The sequence below is a fragment of the Aotus nancymaae genome, unplaced genomic scaffold, assembly GCF_030222135.1.
Source record: "Aotus nancymaae isolate 86718 unplaced genomic scaffold, 86718_ANA_hifiasm-v0.15.2.pri h1tg000049l, whole genome shotgun sequence".
Lineage (NCBI taxonomy): Eukaryota > Metazoa > Chordata > Mammalia > Primates > Aotidae > Aotus > Aotus nancymaae.
In genome coordinates this window covers 22,968,570-22,990,837 of record NW_026988463.1, presented here as the reverse complement: position 1 = coordinate 22,990,837, position 22,268 = coordinate 22,968,570, and the positions used below count along the sequence as shown (strand labels likewise).

At 39.3% G+C, this 22,268-nt stretch overlaps 2 protein-coding genes across 11 annotated transcripts in view; one reads left to right on the top strand and one right to left on the bottom strand.

The window, feature by feature from the left end:
- TNRC6A (trinucleotide repeat containing adaptor 6A) overlaps positions 1 to 22,268 on the bottom strand; it is a 219,026-nt gene that overhangs the window by 33,903 nt on the left and 162,855 nt on the right. For 8 of the 10 annotated variants that reach the window (XM_021672322.2, XM_012464632.3, XM_064362582.1 and 5 more), the window contains 2 exons: positions 14,529 to 14,939; positions 1,530 to 4,115 (listed from right to left, as the gene is read on the bottom strand). In XM_021672322.2, coding sequence (XP_021527997.1) covers positions 1,530 to 4,115; positions 14,529 to 14,939 — 2,997 coding nt within the window. The remainder of the gene's footprint in view (positions 1 to 1,529; positions 4,116 to 14,528; positions 14,940 to 22,268) is intronic. The other 2 variants (XM_064362586.1, XM_012464635.3) reach the window with 1 other exon arrangement.
- LOC105725545 (small ribosomal subunit protein eS24-like) lies at positions 7,736 to 8,128 on the top strand. Its single transcript, XM_064362587.1, has one exon. The coding sequence runs from the start codon at positions 7,736 to 7,738 to the stop codon at positions 8,126 to 8,128; it is 393 nt and encodes a 130-aa protein (XP_064218657.1).

Here is a 22,268-nt window from a genome sequence, read left to right as displayed (position 1 = left end):
TTAGAAAGTGTGGGAAAAGAAGTCATCAGCATAGAAGGTAAGGAGGTGCAGTGGAATAAGGGACAATAAAGAATATTTAGGGACCAAGGATGAAGAACCTCATGTTTATGTACTGAATAATGATACTGTGATAGGCAAAAAGATGGCATCTATTTTATGTTAAAAAAAGACAAATTATTTCCCATTAATATAAGGTGAGAATTTTAACTTCTTTCATAATTATCCTCTAGGCCTATAGCTGATTATGGGAAACCACTCTCCTTTGAGCATGAATTTAATTCCTGGAAAAGTCAAGTCTTTCTGAATGAAATTTTGTGAATTGGAGCAGGTGATGAGCTATACCAGCTGGGTGCAGTGGCTCATGCCTGTAATCCCAGCACTTTGGGAAGCTGAGGCGGGCAGATTACCTGAGGTCAGTAGTTTGAGACCAGCCTAACCAACATAGCAAAACCCAGTGTCTACTAAAAATACAAAAATTAGCCAGGTGTGGTGGTGCGTACCTGTAGTCCCAGATACTCGGGAGGCTGAGGGGAGAATTGCTTGAACCCAAGAAGTGAAGGCTGCAGTGAGCTGAGATTGTGCCACTGCACTCCAGCCTGGGTGATGGATCAAGACTCCATCTCCAGAAAAAAAAATTGTGCACATGTGCACCCTTTCCACACCACATACGCTGGAAAAACAATTAACAATTAACTACCCAGCTAAAAATAATGGGTCACCTACTTTTTACACATGCCGAACAATGCTTATTTTAAAATTTGAAATATTAAGCTGAAGTAAAAATCAAAGCCAACACGCTTCATCTTAGCAACATACTTCTTTCTTTTAAGAATCAAACCTAAATTAAAACAATAAACTGTACTTAGACTAAAAAAAAAAAATTAGGTGCTAAAAAGTTAGCTCATGAAAGCACTCCCGTATCTACTTCCAATAAGACTATTAAGTCAATAAAACCTTTATTAACTAAGACAATGTAGCCAATCACACTTAATGAAAATGTCAGGATAATTTTCAGAGACAGGAATTAGTTCATTATAAGAGAGGAAAGTAAGAATATGCTAGATTAAATACACAAACATACACACTGTATCTAAGTAGAGTTGAATTTCTCACTTACTTAAAAAAAAAGTACCTTCTAAAGCCAAATATAGTACCTAATGTTTAGAGTACTGTATTTATGAGATACTTGTTTTATTTCTGGAGACATTTTAGTCGAATAATAAAACCAGAAGTTAAGGCCTAACTCAAAACAACTTAGAGAAGTGCACAGCATTCCCACTTGACTGCCCTTGTCCAATTCGCCTTCTGTTGCATTTCTAATAGAGAATGAAGTGTGCAGGACTCACAAACAACACTGCCAAAAGTGGAGCTCTGTTCTCTGGTGGTAAACATCACCCCTATAACTATCTTCAAGTTGCTTCTGGATTACACTCAACAGCCTTTGTATGCATATCCAAGCACTTTGTTATACAAATCTTATAGTAACAGCAAGTTAAAACAAGGCTTGATTCCATAAAATAGAAACTTACCGGAGCCACTGCTTGCCTCTTTGTTTGAGATGGCACTTGCAGGTGGTAGCAGCTGATGTACCTGTGCTTGCTGGTCTGAACGGCTGTTGCCATTTGGGACATTTTTGTTCCACATGTTCACATTTTTGTAGTTGTATTTGCTTGGATCTCCCCAAGCTGAAGTTCCATCATCAATCTCCATTTTGCGACGTATAGATTCTGGGGATGGTTCCTCCCAGCCTGTGGGTTCTTCTTCTTTTGTTGGGGCTGGTATAGGTCCCCCCAGCCAGCCTGTACCAGGAGGTTTGCCTGTAGCTGGTGGGATTCCCCAAGATCCAACAACATCTTGTTGCTTGTTCCAGTCTGGAGAACTGACTGGCTTTGACGAATCTCCCCAACCTAGAGACTGATTAGACTTTGGAGGGTCTCCCCATCCCTGGGAAGGAGTAGGTTTAGAAGATTCATCCCATCCTGATGAATTATTTGGATTTATGTTATTTCCCCAAGTAAAAGAACTAGTTTTACCAAGTTCGTTCCAACCAGAAACGGACCTGTCGCTGTCACTACCTCCTGAGCTGGATTTCTTATTGGCCTCACCCCAATGGTTACTCCTTGAAGTTTCTCCCCAGTTATCACTGGCAGAAACAGACCACCCTTGGCTTGATTTCTGTCCATCACCCCATCCCTGTTTGTTCTTTTGCGAATCATTCCATGCAGCCTTCTCCTCTTTGCAATTCCCCCACTGATTGCTCTTGACCATTCCTGTAGCAGCAGAATCATCTTCCCACCCCCCCTGGCAGTTTGAGCCTTTGGAATCTCCCCACCTCAGAGTAGGTTTGGGATCGCCCCACCCCGATACAGATGAGGTATCATTACTATTAGGGCTAGTCTTATCTATACATGCCCCTGAGTTAAAAGTCTGTGTTGCAGAGCTTCCCCAGGCCTCTGTCCCATTGTCAGTCTTTCGTTCCCCTCTAGGTGATGTTTCCGTATCCCAGGCAGTATTCTGCTTAATAGGAGTCTGTCCCCAACCAGAGTTGGACAGGACACGTGGATCTAAGTCAGTTCTGTTTACAATGCTTTGGAGTAATGTGTGCTGATCAATTTTTCTTCTGTCTCTACTCTGACTTTCCCCAGTTCCTTTTTCCTCAAGGCGTCCAGTGCTTTCTGTACTACCATCGCTCTCCACTGTACCTCCTGTTTTGGCCCACACACTGCTTTGCTCATTTGTCTGAGATGTGGCAGAACCCTGATCCTCTTCCTCAGTAGATTTCCATCCATTTGTAAACTTCTTACCATTGCCATTTGCACTGTCATTGGAATGCTGATTGCTAGGCAGTTTGTTCCATTCAACGCTGGGTAAATTAGTGCCAGTGTTTTGTGCAGGGGTTCCCCATCCTCTTCGACTTCCTCCAGAATTCGCGCTATTTCCACTTCCCCATGACGTACTCTGGGAGTTTGCTGCACCAGATTCCCACACACCACCTCCTTTGTTTGTGTTAACTTGAAAGTTAGTGCCCATAGGCCCATTTACGCCAGGCTGCATTAGAGTTGCATTCACAGTGTCACCATTAGCTTGGCCATTAGGGCCTGAACATTTGTCTCCAGAGTAATTAGAACCATAGGCACCCCATGTAGTACCATAAGAGCCTCCACTTTTTGACTCTCCATTGCTAAGGTGAGAAAGGGAAGTGCCATTCATACCTGATGGAGCCTGCATCTGAGGATGATTCATTGTGCTCACACGCCAGGCCCCTGTATTACTACTGGGCAGCTCATTATTCTGCACTGAACTGGAGTTTGGTAAACTAGAGGTCATAAAGTTAGTAGTGTTATTTGGTCCAGTCATTTCAGTGGTAATATTTTGAGGTTGACCACTGAATGAAACCTTCTGTGTACCACTTACTTCAGATTCACAAGTTTCCTGAAGGCTTCCCCAGGTACCATGGGTAGAACCACCACTCGCTTTAGAGTTAATACTCTGATTGTTAGGCATCTGGCCTATAGAACTGCACTGAATATTGATACCAGAACTACCACTCCCTACAGGCCCTTTTAGGGCAAGTCCATTGTTCTCTAATACTGGCCAGGCACCATGGTTGCTAGCTGAATTCAAAGTGCTTGGATTTAACCCTCCATTTGATGAAGAACTTACAGTGCCCCAAGCATTCATTCTATTGTTGCTACTTTCAGATTTGCTTTCAGGAGCATCCACAGAGACCTGACATGTGCTTATTATGGCTCCATGGGAAAAACCCCATGGCCCAGTACTACTTCCATGGCCCACATTATTGCTGCTGCTACCAACTACAAACTTGTTTTGGGAACCAAGTCCAGTGCTATTCCGAAGGCCATCTTTTTCACCACCTGTGTTCCCTGAAGCCATGATAGTGATGTTTCTCTCTGATTCAGAACTAGAGGCAGAATCAGCATCCATACATTCTGAAGCCAACTCCGGATCACTGCCAGGGACTGAGGGCCATGCTTCTTTTTCAGACAAGTCACTTACAACAGCATTCTTACAGTTTGTGCTAGAATCACACGTAGAAGACACAAGTCCCCGCTGGGAATTTTCATAATGGGATCCTGAAGTACTGTGGTTTATATCTAGGATAAAGGAGAAGTACAACTATTTATAAAGTGTTAGGCCAATGACACTAAATCAAACTTAAGAAAAATGACAAATACGTTATAAATATATGTGGCTCCTCACATTTAACAAGCTATGATCCTTGGCAGAATGGTTATATGGGCACTGCTTATCTTACAGCCACCAACTTTCCATGTTCAACTGATATTATCCTAAGATCCTAGAGGACATAACAGCCCCTTGATAAATACTTGCTGAATGAACACATTGTTAACAGATCGGTAAATAAAAGAATTCTGGAGTCAAGAAGGTCTAGGAGACAGTGACATATAGGATAACGGAGCAACCCAGGCACAGAAGTTTGACATAGGAAGATGGGTAAGGAGAAGTGAATAGCCCAAATTTGATGAAATGTATTAGGCATCTTTTCCACCCTCTGTTTTCAAGTATAGCTTTTCTATAACTGTTTTGGGTATTGCAACAAGTTTATAAAAATTTATAATGGTAAGATAAGAATCTGAAAGCTTTTTTCATCACATTCCATTTCATTAGTGTCCATATTCAACTGGAAATATTACACCCAAGTAACAGTTCAACTTCAGTTTTCAGTTCAACTTCCTCTCATAAAATTTTCTTAATTTACCTTCATAACCACATTTATATAAAAAACAACAGAAAAGTAATGGTTAATTGTTATGTTGAAGATCACAGAATTATTATGATCTCAAAGAATCAACTGCTGACACTGGAGATATTTAATGACCAGTCATACAATTCTATAATCTTGGACTTCCTGCTATGTATTATCTGGTTATTTTACCACAGGTAGGACACTGCTTCTGATAGTTCCCCAGATACTTAATTCTCACTTCGTTTAAGGATCTGGTAGGTAGAAATTCCTCAGGGGCATCAACCTGCATAAGCCATTTGCATTTAGACTGTCTTGAGGGGGTTGCTTATATTGCAGTTTTCTACTAGAGTACCAATCAGAATCACACGTAGTGCTTTTAAATATACATATTCAAGGCAATGTCCCAGACCTAATAAGCCAACCTTCAAGGGATTGTAGGCCTAGGAGATAAATAGAAGTCACTATTAAGGTGATTTGCTAAAATGGAAAATCAGATTCAATTTGCATCATTTTCTCTCAAAGCACAAACATTAAGAAGCAACAGATGATGAGCTGGAAAGAGTATCTGGAAAAGTGACTGGAGAGAAACCGGAAATGATATAAATTCACCAAATAATATACTTTAAAGTTCCATAGATGATTCTAACTTCCACCCCCTGTTTAAGAATCATTTCTTTAATGATTCCTAAAGCTGCCAAAGAATGAGGAGAATTTCTCATGAAATATAGGGTAACAATAAGTCAGTCTCACTGGTTATAAGCACATCAACAGACTAACACCTGCACCAGCACCATTAACAAATGTTTGGCATTCAGTACTATGTCTGACAACTTTATGAGCACTTTTATCACTGAATCATGAGAGCCATACTAGAGTGTAGGTATTACCTTCACTTGCAGATGACAAAACTGAGGTTCACAGGTTAATTTATGAAAAACTAAATGAGAAAGGCAGGATTCATCAGAATCCTTAACAAAGCAAGGTACCTAAGAATGTAAATAGGGCTCTAGAGACACCAAGATTCAAGTCTGGACTCTACAAGCAAATTGCAAGACTGGAATACAAACAATACCTCTTAACTTGGTTCTTTTGTTAATTGTACCATTACATGTAAAGCATTAAGCTCAGTGCTGGCTGCAGATAAGTGCCTCTTAAGGTCAATTTAATGTAGTGATAAACAGCACAGATTCGGTAGCCAGAACACTTGGGTTTAAGAGAGACTCTACCGTTTACTAGCTGTGCGACCACGGCAAGATCCTCCATCTCTGTGCCTAGTTTCCTCATCTCTAAAGTAGAAACGGTTAACAGTCCTAATCTCATACAACGGTGATGTGCATTAAATTATTATTAAAAGTACTTTGAACTACATCTGATCCATATTAGGTGCTTAATAAATGAGGGCCATCATTATCATTGATAAATGCAAGCTAGTAATTATCATCTTTTACTCCTATCTCCAAAGCATGTTTTTCATTCCACCATGTTTCCCTTATGAAGAACAAAATGGGAAATCATATAACAACTTCCTTACTTAAAATTTCCACTTAGATATCTGAAGCAAAATCTTCAGATTCTGGATTTACACTCCAACAGAGTGTAAATTCCTCTCCTCCCAAAGGGGATAAAAACTGCTTCTTTACAAGTTTTCCTCATCTCAGTAAGTTTCCTAAAACCTAAAATGTGTCTTTTATTCCTCCCTGTGCACAGCAAATCCAAAACATCATTAAGTCCAAAATCCATATAACTTTTTTCCAAGTCTAAGACAGTCCAGCCATCAGTCACTGTCTTTTCCTGGACTACTGCAAATATATTTCTACTGTCACTATTTGCATGTGTGTGTGGGAGAGGAGGGGACTTTCATTAAGGCAGGAGTAAGAAAACAAGATTGGGCATCTAAAACTACCTAAATGGAAAATAAAGAAACGGATCCAGAATTTAAGAGTGAAACACCAGAAGCATTCCCATAATGACAAGAAAAAGATAAAAATATTTGTCATCAATACTACGATTCAGCCCAGTGTTAGAAGTGCTAACTGATTAAATATGACCCCAAAAAAGAGAGGTAAAGATAACAGAATAGAGGCAAAAAAGATCAACATGAAAAAACAATTTCCTTTCTATATGCCAGAAATAATCCAGGAGAAAATGTTGATAGGAAAAGATCTTAATCATTAAGAGCCATAAAATAATTTGGGATAAAGCTAGCAAAAATACTTAAATAACTGTATGATATTTTATTGCAGGCCATAGAAGACACCTGCAGGTAAAAACCTTGTTCCTGGATATGAAAATGTCACAATGCTCTATGTTTAATTCAATTATAAGAAATTGTTAACAACAGTCTATAAAATGATTACAAGTGATTTAAAAATTCTTTAAAGCAAATGGGGGAGTAACCCTCTAAAAAAATCTCATAAAGAAGAGGTTGTGAAGAAGGGAATCAGCAATATCAGGAAATAGTTGAACAGCAATGTACTGCCAGAGTGTATAAGCACTCTGATTGAACAGAAACAGTAACCCCCAAACAGATCCAAGTATGTATCAAAGATCCTATTTCATAGATTAGCTTTTTAAATCAGTAGGGAATATTCAGTACTTGAAAACTTTTTTAAATGAGATAATATATAACAAATAATCCCAAATGATTAAAATATTAAAAGTCAAAGATGAAACCACGAAGCTATCAGGGATTTTTTTTATACATAAAAGAAGCTGTAAGTGGCAGATTTCACTTGTTAATATTAGAATAAATCTAAAGCAAAGCAAAAAAGCAAATGCCTGAATATATTCTACAAATGAGTTCTATCACCTTTCACATTAATGAAAAATGTTCTCAGATTCTGGTTATGACCCGGTTTGGTGGTTAAGTTTGTCTTTTAAAATATTATTAGCTAAAATTCCATTTCTAATCTGGAATCACTTGATCCAAACCTAAATTAAAGATTATTTAAAAAACTGGGTTACCAGCTTTCTTCATCCCTGGCTATCTGAGGATAGGCCGCCATCATGAAGGACACAGTAACTATCCGCACTAGAAAGTTCCTGACCAACCGACTACTTCACAGGAAACAAATGGTCATTGATGTCCTTCACCCCAGGAAGGCAACAGTGCCTAAGACAGAAATTCGGGAAAGACTAGCCAAAATGTACAAGACCACACCGGATGTCATCTTCGTATTTGGACTGAGAACTCATTTTGGTGGTGGCAAGACAACTGGCTTTGGCATGATTTATGATTCCCTGGATTATGCAAAGAAAAATGAACCCAAACATAGACTTGCAAGACATGGCGTGCATGAGAAGAAAAAGACCTCAAGAAAGCAACGAAAGGAACCCAAGAACAGAATGAAGGAAGTCAGGGGGACTACAAAGGCCAATGTTGGCGCTGGCAAAAAGTGAGCTGGAGATTGGATCACAGCCGAAGGGGTAAATGATGTTATCTGTGCCATTGTGGATTTTTCACGAGAAGCCTAATAAACTAAAAACTTTCAAAAAAAAAATTGGTTTACCAAGGGTGAGTTACAAGGCATTTTGGGTTATAAAGAAGGTTGTAGTTGAGAAAAAAAAATGTGGTTTGGCATTCTAGCTCATGCCTGTAATCCTAGCACTTTGGGAGGCTGAGGCGGGAGTACTGCTTGGGTCCAGGAATGAGATCATCCTGGGCAACCTAGCAACAACCCATCTCTACAAAAAATAAAAAAATCAGCTGGGCGTGGTGGCATACACCTGGGGTCCCAGCTTCTCGAGAGGCTGAGGCAGAAGGACCACTTGAGTCTGAGGCAGAAGGACTGCTTGAGCCTGGGAGGTTGAGGCTGTAGTGAGCTGTGATTGCGCCACTGCATTCAGCCTGGGCAACAGAGCAAGACCCTGTCTCAAAAATGAATAAACAAATAAAAATAAATAAAAGGTGTTGGCCGGGCACAGTGGCTCACTCCTGTAATCTCAGCACTTTGGGAGGTCGAGGCAGGTGGATAAACTGAGGTCAAGAGTTCAGGACCAGCATGGCCAACAGGGTGAAACCCTGTCTCTACTAAAAATACAAATATTAGCTGGGTATGGTGGTGGGTGCCTGTAATTCCAGCTACTTAGGAGGCTGAGGCAGAAGAACTGCTTGAACGCGGGAGACGGAGCTTGCAGTGAGCCGAGATGGCACCGCTGCACACCAGCCTGGGGGATAAGAGAGATATTCCATCTCAAAACAACAACAACAACAACAACAACAACAACAACAACAGGAGCAAAATGTGTTGCAGGGTATGAGAGCAGACATTATTATAACAAAAAAGAAAATGTACATAACAGAACATCTATTCAAAAAAGATCAAAGAGGTTATGTGGGGGCTGAACAAAGACTGGTGACAATCCAAGTGACATAAAGAAACAGTAATGGCCAGGCACGGTGGCTCATGCCTGTAATCCCAGCACTTTGGGAGGTGGAGGTGGGCAGATCACCTGAGGTGAGGAGTTCCGACACCAGCTGCCAACATGGTGAAACCCCGTCTCTACTAAAAATATAAGAATTAGCCAGGCATGGTGATGGGCGCTTGTAATCCCAACTACTTGGAAGGCTGAGGCACGAGAATTGCTTGAACCCGGGAGGTGGAGGTTGCAGTGAGCTAAGATCGTGCCACTGCACTCCAGCCTGGGTGACAGAGCAAGACTCTGTCTCAAAAAACAAAACAAAACCAAAAACAAAAAACAAACCCCACCATTCCCATTCATTTACTCAGGAAGAATTTAGATCCATGGACATTCAAATATTTTCCTTCTAAATATATAGCATCTAGCAAACAAAACAGTTAAATATTTGTTTTCTGCCTTAAAGACTTTCAATCTTGCCAGAAAGGGAAGAGGTTCAAAAGTAAATAATATTTATGTTTACAATGTTTCTAAGGAATATCAAAGAGATGGTACCACTGGGAATATGAGAGAACCTTAGATGCACAATTTCAAATCGCTCTTAAGTACAAAATTCAAAATGTCTCTTCTGGTTATTCTTGCCTTTGGTTCAGGGGTTGGCAAACCTTTTCTATACAGGTCCAGTTAAACATTTCCGGCTTTGCGAGACAGATGGTCTGTGAAAACCATTTAATTCTGCCATTGTAGCTTGAAAGCAGCCCACAGACAATATGTAAATGAATGGGTGTGGGTATCTCCCAATAAAGCTGGACTAAAATAGGCCCAAATCTCTGCTCCAGAATAAAGAAGACAAATGCAATATCACAACCAAATGCAATGCATGAATCATGACTGGCTTCTGGTTTGAGAGATGGGGTGAAGGTGGTAGGGAAATGGATATAAAAGACATTCTGGGGATGTTGCTCTAGATCAGATGCTGGACACCTCACAACCAGGGAAACTGGTGGCAGTAGCAAGGGAAGACAGAAAACTGGGAAGTATTTTAGAGTTAAAATCAGCAGGGTATAGTAACCCACTGGCCTGTGAGACATACAGGAGACGGAAGAGTAAAGCATGATTTTAAGGTTTCTAGATGAGCAACTGGATGAATGGGGGCAGCAACTATTCGAGCAAAGGAATGCAGGAGGAGGAAGTGGTATGGGCGCAACACAAAGAGTTCAAGTTTGGACATACTGAGTTTTGAAAGGCCCAACATCAGCTGAAGACATCCAGAAGAGGACCTAAAATGTGGGGAGATCTCAAACAAAACCTTGGGAGGGAACAAAAAGGTTTGCATTTGATATTCAGAACATCGGCGATTTCAGCAATAGAGCTATTTTAGTTAAGTGAGCAGAAGCCAGATTTTGAGGGACTGATGTAATACATTAAAGACTGCAAGTACAGACTATTCCTGAAAGCAGGGAGAGAGAAATTCTGTAACAGCCTCAAGAGTATGGGGATTTTGCCAGGCGTAGTGGCTCATGCCTGTAATCCCAGCACTTTGGGAGGCCAAGGCAGAAAGGCAGCTTGAGCTTAGGAGTTCACAACCAGCTTGGGCAACATGGCAAAACCCCATCTCTGCAAAAAACATAAAAATTAGCCAGGTATAGTGGCAAACGCCTATAGTCCCAGCTACTTAGGGAGACTGACTGAGGTGGGAAGATCACTTGAGCTGGGAGGTTGAGGCTGCAGTGAACCATGTTCACGCCACTGTACTCTAGCCTGGGTGACAAAGTAAGATCCTGTCTCCTCCCTCCCCTCCCAAAATAAGATACAGAGACTTAAAGAAATTTTTTTTAGGGATAGAGATTTGAGTATGTTTATCATCCAAGGGGAAGGTGTAGGTTCCAAGCTAGTAGTAGAAGCTGCAAGACAGCAAGGATATACCCCATGCTAAAAGCCCAATGCAAGAGCACAGGTGGATGAGATGGACAGCATATTAACCTTTAAACATCTCCAGAAACTTTATTGTTAACATTTTTGGTTAAAACATCCCAATTCTTGGTCATTCACCATTACGTCTCAAATATCCTTTTCTTTAAAAAAATATTTCAAACACAGAAAAGGCCATAAAAGACTAATATAAAAGACAAACATGTACTCACACTTTAAGAAATACATTACTAATACGGCAGAAAAAACTCCTAGGTATTCTCTCTCTGATTACATCTCTTTTCCATCCCCAGTGGGTATCCCAGTGGTAATCACTCACGGAAATCTTTGTGTCTTACTACATTTGAATTCACCCCTAAGCAATATATAGTGTTCTATATGCTTTATACTTTATATAAACACTATCATACTGTGAACAAACAAATAATACATTCTTGGGACAACTAGCAAAAATGTGAACACAAACTATTAGAAGACACTGTTGTTGTTCTTTTACTTAGGAGTGATAATGGTATTGTGGCTGCACAGGAGACTATGCTGATTCTTAGGATAATTACCTGTGGAAGTATTAAAGGTGATGTGCCATAATGTCTGCAACTTACTTTTAAGTGGTTCAACAATAATGTGCACATGTATGCATATATGAGAGAGAGAAAGAGATGTGTGTGAAGTCAAGGTGGGACAATGTTAACAACCACCAGATCTGGGTGGAGGGTATACGAGTGTTCACTGTTTTAGTCTTAACTTCTCTGTATGGATCATGTCAGGTAGATGATAAAAAATGGGCTAGAACACTGTGGCCTGTAAGAACAATATTGCTCTTGCTGAGCCTATTGGTCCCCCCAAATCCTTCATTACATGGTTTGTGGGTCCTCCATATTAAAAAGTTACCTGTTATCTGACCCCTTTAGGCTCTAAGTGATCAACTACAAAAAAGACATCTCAAGTCTCAATTTAAACCATCAATAAGTGTCTGAGGCACAGCCAAAAACTGGCAGCCCAGGGCTAGTCTACAGAGTTGTCTAGTTTGAGAAGCACAGGATTCTAAAAAAAAAAAAATTAGAAAGTAAAAAAGCCAAATACAAATAGATAAAAAAAACAAAAAGCAAACAAAGCTAACGTATGTTCCCCAATTCTGAACTACAAGTAGTTTACAACAAAGAATGTTCGTGTTTCTGGGCTACTGTGCACGCGGTTTAGCCTCTAGGCTACTTCCTAATCTGTAAAATGAAGATGATACTATTACTCTGTAAAAGAAGTATTAAATGAGTTAGTACAGTGTATGGGTCACAGTAAGCACCCCATAAGGGTTAGCCACTATATTGTTATTACTATTAATAACTTGGTAGGAGCCAGATATACCCAACTCATAAAAAGCCTTCGTTGACTCCCAATGGTCTATTTTGCAAGCTGATGCTTCTGTTACCAATCCTAGTAACACCTAGAAAGATGTTTTAATGTAAACATGTAAAATATGCTGGTGAGTGGGGATTCATAAATTTTTTAAAAGACAAAAGTACAAATCTGGCTCTTCTTTGGAATGCTTTGGCTTCATCATCTGCATTTTCTAGTTGTTTTTTGAGATTGAATCCAGGCTTCAGTCAGATTGCTGCACCCTCCTGACTTCCATCTTAGCCTCCACATCAATGCAGTCCACCCTGGTAAAATTCTTTTAGAAATAGGCAGGATGTTTTTCCTTCTCAGCCTTTTTTGAAGACTTCTTCCTATGCCCACACCTGAGGCCTTCTTCTCATCTGAATGTACACCTGTAACACTTTGGTATTTTTGACTCACAGTTATTTTTGAGAAGCAAGATTCTTACACTCCTGTTGTTTCCATTTCAAAAACAGCTTCCTTTCATTTCCCCAAGTGAAAAGGCATGTTTGACATATTTTCTAAATATACTATTCCACTTCACTGTTTTGTTCAGTACCATTCCACTTCGCTTAGCTCACAGCAGGTACTCCATCATTTGTTGTATAACTAACCTCTCCCAAAGTTTTCAACTGCAATTTTCATTATGCTGATGACCAATACATTTGCTTCCAACCTGACCTCCCAGATGAACTTCAAATTACTAAGTGCCTACTACTTGGCATTAGATCTAATATGTCTAAACCAAACTCTTCTTGAAAAGTACAGGTCCTTCTATAAGAGTTATAAGGAAGATAATTTATTCAGCACCTAGATAAATAACATGTCATATAACTAAGTTCCCACAGCAACCTTATAGGGTTGGGTACTGCTGTATACACTTTACAGATTAACAAAGAAGGTCAGATGTGTTATGCGGCCAAGCTCACACAGGTAACAAGGTGCTGGGAAATTAGGGAGTAAATAATAACTCAGGATGATAACTTACATTTGTATCCTTTCCAATAGCAATGTGCTGCTCTAAGTGCCTATGCTAGAAAACTCACATTTGTGTCCTCTTCCTCCTTACCTATCACATCCAGTTTGTTGCCAAAGCACAGCATGGTGGCTACGAGTATAGCTTTGGAGTCAGACAGATCTTGATGTGAGTCCAGGATCTGCTACTTATTCACTATGAAATACCATAATATATTACAATGTACAGAGTAGTTCTTGGTATATAAAAGAGAGCAAATGTGTAGAAAGTGAGTAACTACCTGGGACAGTTAGGAAAGGCTGCTTGGGCACATGAAGCAATTAAGTAACCTGCCCAAGGTCATACACACACTGGGATATGGGGATGTCGTAATGTAAGGCCCCAGTCCATCTGACTCTAGAGACTTCCTTCTTTTAAGTATGCTATACTGCCTCTAGAAGTGTGTTCCTGTATGGGCACCTTGATTCCCAATCAACCTTAGCACCTAATTCTCTATCTGAGTTGTGATAAACCTTTAAAATAGTTGAATAAACGAATAAACAGACAGACTACCAGACCATCGAAAATTTCCAGAACATGTTGAAACAAACTGGGCTTTGAGAAAACTTGTAATCACATATTAGATTTATTTTCTGTCTTACAATCATTACCAAGCTCAGAGAAGCCACTCTAAGGCAAATAACTGAATGTATTTCCTCTGTTTGAATATCATTTCTATGAGTGCCGTCTTTTTATGGCATGTGATAACTAAATGATCTTGAGCAAGTTATTTAATTTCTTGGTGTGTCAGCTGCCTCCTCTACTGAAAGTGGAGGTAAGAACTCCATCTCATAAGGTTGTTGAAGATTAAATGCAATTAATATGTATAACTCCTCAGCACATGGCTTGAGGGGAAGGGGTACTCAATTTTAGCTACAGTCTTACAGTCAACAGCTATAAGCTTTACTTATTAAAATGGGGAGAACCTGAAGGGAAAATAAGTAATCGATTAAAATAATCATTTAAGATTCCCCATTCATAACTCTCTGTAAAGAACTCTTATATTAAAGTCCAGATACTGAAGAATACAATACATCACCAAAAAGCTACGAATTTATCAACTTGCTATACAGCTAATGATGACAAGGCGTGAGTCTCGTAAGAAATGCCTTCTCTCACCTGACTGGTTTTTGCTGTTCTGCACCTCTCCGTTATTTTGTGGTTGTTGATTTGTTAAAGCACTGCTTTCTGACTGGCTGTTTAACACTTTAACAGCAGATCCCAGGTTTGCTGCTATGACAGGAAAATGCTGACCCCTCTTTAGAAGCTGTTTGTGTTCCTGGTGGCGAAATCGTGGAGGTACTTCACGAGGATACCGAGGCAAGGCCTGTGGCTGCTGCTGTGGCTGCTGCGGCTGTGGCTGCTGCGGCTGCGGCTGCTGCTGTTGCTGCTGCTGCTGCTGCTGCTGTGGCTGCTGATTGTTGGCTGTAGCTCGCTTGGCATTATTATTAGTGCTGGTTGCTGTGGAAGTGCCGTTATTAGAGTTGGCAGGCTGAGGCTGGCTTACACTGGGCTTTATCTGTTCTGGCACTAATCCCAACAAAAGAAAAGGGGTGGAAAAGATTAGCCAGTAAAGTGTACCTCCAAAGTAAGCCATCTAAATTCAAAGGCACTAAAAAAAAAATCCTAAAAAAACAGAAGCTGTCTGTGAGCAGGGATATCCTTATTTACAGGCTCAAATTTTGTTAGGAGATATCACTGCCAAGAGTAAAATTTCACTTCTGCTAACCACCTATCCAATAACGGCCCGGGGACCTTTGGCCAAGATGATAACTCATGTTTACCATCTCTTCCCACATTACACTCTGGTCAAAGGCATCATCAGATCATTACAAAACCAGGGAACTCACAACAACTCAAAGAACAAATGTGACCAATCAATTTTCAGTAGTCCTAACAGAATCCTCAATTCCCTGGCAAGTGTTCTTATTCTGCCTCATTGTTAATGTGTTTGGTGTCTATTTTTCATGTTTGGAAGATAACACAAGAACAACAACACAAGAATAGAAAACAACCTGCTGGTTTTCTTACAAAAAGGCAAAGTTAACAATGTCTGTATTTATTAAAAATGTAAAATCTGAATCATATAAGACAAACTCAGAATACAGAAGGAAAGACAAAGATAATAAATCTGTAAGATGAATCAAAATGAGAGAAATAATCTGGATGCTCTATTTTAAATCTGAAAAATAAATCAGAAACTGCAAAAAGGGAACTTTTTGACTCATAAAAGAAGGGTTAAGAAAGAAAGAAAACTGATGGAAATTCCTTAAGCCAGTGTAAGTAAACCCAGTTGGAAAAGTACAGAGATGGCATGGTGTATGAGCTTTTGGTGCCAGGTTTCAACCCCAGCCCTGCCTTTACAAACTTTGTCTCTTTGGGCAAGTTGTATAAACCTAACTGAGCCAGCTGTTTTCTCAGTAAAATGGAGATAGTACTTACACCTCGTAGAGCTATCCTAAGGTTAAATGTCTTCATGTTTATAAAACACAGAACATAAGGCTATATAAACAGTTGACTATTCATTAATGACAGACAGAATACCACCTTATACTTTTGTAGCAGTTGAATGTTTCTGTGAAATTTTTAAATACATCCTCACAGATACCACTGTCAGATAAGTGAAGTGAAACACACCCATGTTACTGGTGAGGACACTCAGAGAAAAGTCTCCATTTAAGGGGTCACAGCTCCCATCCCAGAATTAAAACAGCCCACCACTTACCACCTGGGTTATCTCTGTGTCGTTCTCCTCTATAAAGTAGAAACAGTCTTGGTCAAGTGCCCAGTGTGTTGTAACCACTCAGTAAACATAAGTTATTAACGTGTCCAAAAGAAATCTTTATCAAATGCCTATAATATGTATGACGCTGTGATTAAAGCCTTGGTCACCTGAGTTTACAACAGCCACCAACTTCCTCTTCCACACACTCAGCTCTAGCCTGCCTTCACCTACCAAACTGGTCTCCCCATTTTCTTCCTTCTGTGAACATCTGGTAAATCTAGTCTGTGTCATTTATACTTTTTAATATAATATATGATCTTGGCCTCTTATTTTTTTTCAATGTGACTTCAATTTTTCTAAAGTAATACAAATGAATTGTAGTTCAGGAAGAATTACAGTGAAAAATTACAAACGTTCCATCTACTGTTTGTAATCCTTTCCATTCTTGACGCTCACTAACCAGTCTCTTACTGATAATTGGGGCAAAGTGCTTTCTAGGCCTAATTATGTGTGAAAAGTTTGTCTCCCAGACAATATAATACTTCTAATATGTAGCGATAACATACATTCCTTGATGTGCCTCACGTGGTAATAAGCAAATATTGGCTATCAAAAACACTTCATGAGGACAATATGGCACTAGAATATTCTAAAGTACCTCTGAAACCAAAGGAAGATAAAATATAGGCAGCCCTCCAAATCCATGTGTGCCCCACCCACAGATTCAACCAACCATGGACCAAAAATACTAAGCAAATAAACCAAAAAAATAAAATAAAAAATAAAAACCAATGCAACTATTTACATAGTATTTACATTACATTTGGTATTGTATGTAATCTAGAGATGATTCAACGCATACAGGAGAATGTGTGTAGGTTATATGCAAATACTACACCTTTTTATATAAGGGACTTGAACATCCATGAATTTTGGTATCCATTGGGGGTCCTGGAACCAATCCTTCACAGATACCAAGGGACAACTGTATATGTAACTATGACATTATAAGGAACATACAAATGCTTACTCAGCTTTTGCATGCTTAGCACTGGACTCAGTGTGGCATTTGGCAATTGAGCATCAACTTAAGCAGTATTTACCTGCTGCTGTAATACAGGCTTGTTGTCACTTCATTACTTTAAAAATCTTAACATTAAAAAAAAACATTGTGACAACTATTTTATGCCCAAACAGGGTGTGTGAGAAAGGAGCAGGAAGATGCTTTTATATCAGTGAACCAGAAGATAACCTAGATACAAACACTGTGAATTATCTACATGAAGGCATGTATAAGAACCCTAACACTAAATGAAAAGTGACCAGAAGTTCAGAAGCAACATCAGTATTTTTCACCTCGCAACCTCACCCCTACCTAAAACTCAAGTAACTTCTGTACTTCCCATTAGTAAAGTACCACATGGAAAACAAAGCTGAGATAGGTATTCATTTCTGGGACCAAAAAACTTCATTAAAACCAGTAAAGACATCAAGATAATGTAACTACTGATTATTAAATGAAGCTAATCTGAAGTACAATCTCAGATATAAAATAAGACATCGAAGCAATGAGTAAAGAAGGAGCAAACAGTGAACATAGGTGGGGGTTGCCAGATAACAGATAATAATACTGAACAATTCTGGCTATGGCATAAGTATAGTTAAACTTTTAAGTTAATTATGTTCATAATCACCCAAACCATTGGAAGGGGAGAAAAATGAAAATTAGAAAACTTCATCTATTCATTCAGCAGACATGGAAAATGGAATTTAAAAAAATTTCAAAGTTCTGGTTAACACAAACTAGGATGCTAAATAGAAGCCCCAAAATATCTGTATTACAATAATGTGAATGTGGTAAGTTCACTTGTTAAAAGATAAAGCCTCTTAAAGAAAGGAAAAACAAACTTAAAGAATATACCTTGTAAAATGCAATCCTAAAATAAAACAATGCAGCAAAATTGAAAAAAAAAAACAAAAACAGTAGAGAGGAAGATATACAAACAAGAAATGCTAAGAAAATGAAAAATATTGATATCAGATAAAATAAAATTCAAAGAGAAAAGCATTATAAAGGATAAGAGAAATTTCATATTCATAAAAGAAACAACTAAACAGACACGAGCAATTAAGCACTTTCATGTGTCAAGCCTCATAATATCAAAACATGTAAAATAAATGGAGACAGAGAAAACCGGAAAAAAGCAAAACCATGTACCTTGAAAACAGATAACGTCTTTTTGACAAGTACCCATCAAACAATCATAAGAAGGTAACAAGCATGCATGCATGTACATGCACGCGCACACACACACACGTATATATATGCCATACAGCAGTAAAGAAAACATAAATAAAATTGCAAAGACTGGAAATAATACAGTGTATATTTCTGGATTACAATGCAATGTCACTAAAATGACAAAACTAGCAAATAAAAATCTGCCTTACATAAATTTCAATTGCATAACACAAACTTTGCAGCTAAAAACAGAAAAAAAAAAAAGAATAAAGGAAATTTCAAGATGAAGAAGAAATAAACACCAAAACTACAGGGTTACCAATAAAACAACAGTGAAAACACTGCATACAATACAGTATAAGATCCAGCTAAAGAAGGTGCTCAAAAAATAATTCATAGCCTTATTTCCAATAAACAAGAACATAATGCATCCAGCTCAAGAAGGGGGAAAAAACCCACACACGCTAAAGCAAAGGAACTAGAAAGATGAAATTAGTAAATATAAAAGAGATCAATGACTTTAAAAGTAATCAATAAATCCAAGGCATGCTTCTATGAAAAAAAAAAGTGAACATTTTTTTAAATGAAAACGGGAAAAAAAACCGTCTGAAATTAATATATTTCTTTATGTTCGAGTCTATAAATAGTTTGAAAAGCTGGAGAAGGGAGTAATTTAACACTGACCATGGAAGAGGCAGGAAATCTAAATAAATTAACTAGTTTACATAGAAGAAATAAGAGAAATTTATGAAAGTGTCCATCAGGCTCAGATAGTTTCCCTGATTAATACTACCATACTTTTTTCTTTTTCACTAGTGTATACCTGTTTTTGGAGACAGAGTCTTGCTCTGTCACCCAGGCTGGAGAACACTGGTGCTATCTTGGCTCACTGCAACCTCTACTTCCCCAGTTCAAGTGATTCTTTTGCCTCAGCCTGAGGAGTAGCTGGGATTACAGGTGTGCACCAGGGTGCAGTGGCATAATCTTGGCTCACTGCAACCTCCACCTCCCGGGTTGAAGCGATTCTCCAGCCTTAGCCTTCCAAGTAGCTAGGATTACAGCCATGTGCCACCAACTCCAGCTAATTTTTTGTATTTAGTAAAGATGAGGTTTAACCATGTTAGTCAGGCTGGTCTCAAACTCCTGACCTCAGGTGATCTACCCACCTCGGCCTCCCAAAGTGCTGGGACTTCAGGTGTGCGCCACCGCGCCCTGTAAAAAAATACCTTTTTTTTTTTTTTTCAGATGGAGTATTGCTCTTATTGCCCAGGCTAGAGTGCAGTGGCATGACCTTGGCTCACTGCAACCTCCACCTCCCAGTTTCAAGCGATTCTCCTGTCTCAGCCTCCCTAGTAGCTGGGATTACAGATGCCCGTCACCATGCCTGGTTAATTTTTGTACTTTTAGTAGAGATGGGCTTTTGCCATGTTGGCCAGCTTGGTCTCCATCTCCTGACCTTGTGATCCACCTGCCTTGGTCTCACAAAGTGCTGGGAATACAGACGTGAGCCTGTGCCCGGCCAATAGTGTACTTTTAAGAAACATGTATCTTAGGCTAGGTATAGTGGCTCACACCTGTAATCGCAGCACTTTGGGAGGCCGAGGCAGGTGTATCACCTGAGGTCAGGAGTTGGAGACCATCCTGGCTAACATGGTAAAACCCCATCTCTACTAAAAATAAAAGAATTAGCCAGGCATGGTGGTGTGTGACTGTGTTGGCAGCTACTCGGAAAGCTCAGGCAGGAGAACTGCTTGAACCTGGGAGGCGGAGGCTGCAGTGAGACAAGATCATACCACTGCACTCCAGCCTGGGCAACAGCAAGCCCTTGTTTCAAAAAAAGAAAAAGAAACATGTATTTCTAAATCTAATGACATTTAAATTGTTGCAGAGCACAGTAAAAGATGGAACACCAACATAACACTGTTACCAATAAGTCAGACTAAACTTTAGTCATCCCAAACAATGGGAATAAAAACAAGAGATATAAATAGCACTGAGAATAAAAAATTTGAATGTGGAGATTACCAAAAAGACAAGAAAATACTATGTAATCTATCTCAGTAAAACAAAATCCAACTAAATTGAACTATGTTGTACAATAGGGATTGGCAAGTTCTTTCTGTAAAAATGAGAGAGTAAATATTTTTGGCTTTGCAGACTCAGAGTCTGTGACAACTACTCAACTCTGCCATTGTAGCACCAGAGCAGCCACAGACAACAGGTAAATGCAAACGAATCGATGTGACTATATTCCATAACACTGCTATGCAAAACCAGGCAGTGGGCCAGATTTCACTTGCAAGCTGTAGTTTTCCAGACTCTGCTTTATTAAACACAATTTACCAAAATAGGCTCACAAGGAAGTAGAAGGTCCTACAGTATAACAGCAGAAACTCTGAAAGGGTCTCCCAAGATTTATCCCTCCAAAACACACCAGGCATTAAAAAAAAAAAAAAAATGCCAGGCATAGTAGCACATGCTTGTAGTCCTGTGGCAAGAGAATTGCTTGAGCCAAAAAGTTCAAGTCAGGCCTGGGCAACATGGTATGGCCCCAACTCCTGAATGAACCAATGAATGAATAAAATAAAATAAAAAGCAACCAGCTAACTTTAAAGGGGGTGTGTGTGGATGGGTGTGTATCCTCCTCAAGAAACATGTAATATTAATGTTACCTAAACCAGGACAGGAAGTATAGGTTCAAAAGGCCGGCTGGATTCAAATCTCAGCTCTGCAACTTACTAGCTATATGACCATGGGCAAGGTACTGGTACCACTCTGCCTCCACTGACTCACATCTCAAATGTTTTGGTCTCAAGAGTCCTTTATACTCTGAAACACTGAAAACTCCAAATGGTTTCATTTGTGTGTTATACATGTATTTGCCATAATAAAAGTTTAAATAAATATTTGAAGTGAGTTAAATTCATTACATATGAACATAGATACATTTTTTAAAATTACTGTATTTTTCAAAACAAAATTAGTGAGAAGCATGGCACTGTTTTACATTTTTGCAAGTTTAACATCTGGCTTAACAGAAGGCAGGTGGATTCTCACATATGCGCCTGCGTCCAATTTGTGGTGATATCCCACATTGTGTCACCTCTGGAAAACTCCACTATATACTCATAAGAAAATAAAAGTGAAACAGGCAAATAAAGTCTTCCCGTTATTATGAAAATAGATTTCACCTTATGGATATAATGAAAGAGTTTCAGGGAGCCTCCTAGGAATCCTGTCCTCAGATAAACTTTGAGAAGCACTACTACAGGATATGCACACATGGGATCCAACTGAATATATGGTTCTGGAGTTCAAAAAAGTCTGGATTAAAAATATGGATTTAAGATTCAACATACAGGTGGGAAGAGAGTTGTAGAAAAAGAAATGACAAAATCTAAAGAATGAGTTTAAGCAGCAGACAGAAGAAGGGAAGTAAAGGCAGGAATAAGTCATGACTGCCAGAGTGACGGGAGAGAAACTGTTCATTTTAGGTAATGGCTTTACTAACTATGTAGTTACTCAAGCAGGCATTTCTTCCTCAATTTCTCCCTACCCCTCTATATCTAGTCAGTCAACAGGCCCAACAAATTACCTCCTTGATAAAATTCAAATCCATCCTGTGTCTCCAATGCTGCTCCTGTGCTTTAGGCTCTCAACACTTTACTCTTACAAAAACCTCCTGCCTGCCTGGCTCAAGTCTTGATCCCTGCCCCACCCACTTTCATGCCTCCCCAGATCTGTCATCTACCTGCCCCAAGTTATCGGTATCATAAAACCACTTTCAGAACTCCTTTCTAAACTCCTTGGCACAGCCCCTCTCTACCTTTTTCCAGATTCACATCCTGCTATGTCCACACTCATTGCATTCTCTTCCATCACACCAAATACT

Bases quoted from the DNA above. Each gene is read 5' to 3' on its own strand.
- LOC105725545 (XM_064362587.1), top strand. From the start codon at position 7,736: ATGAAGGACACAGTAACTATCCGCACTAGAAAGTTCCTGACCAACCGA.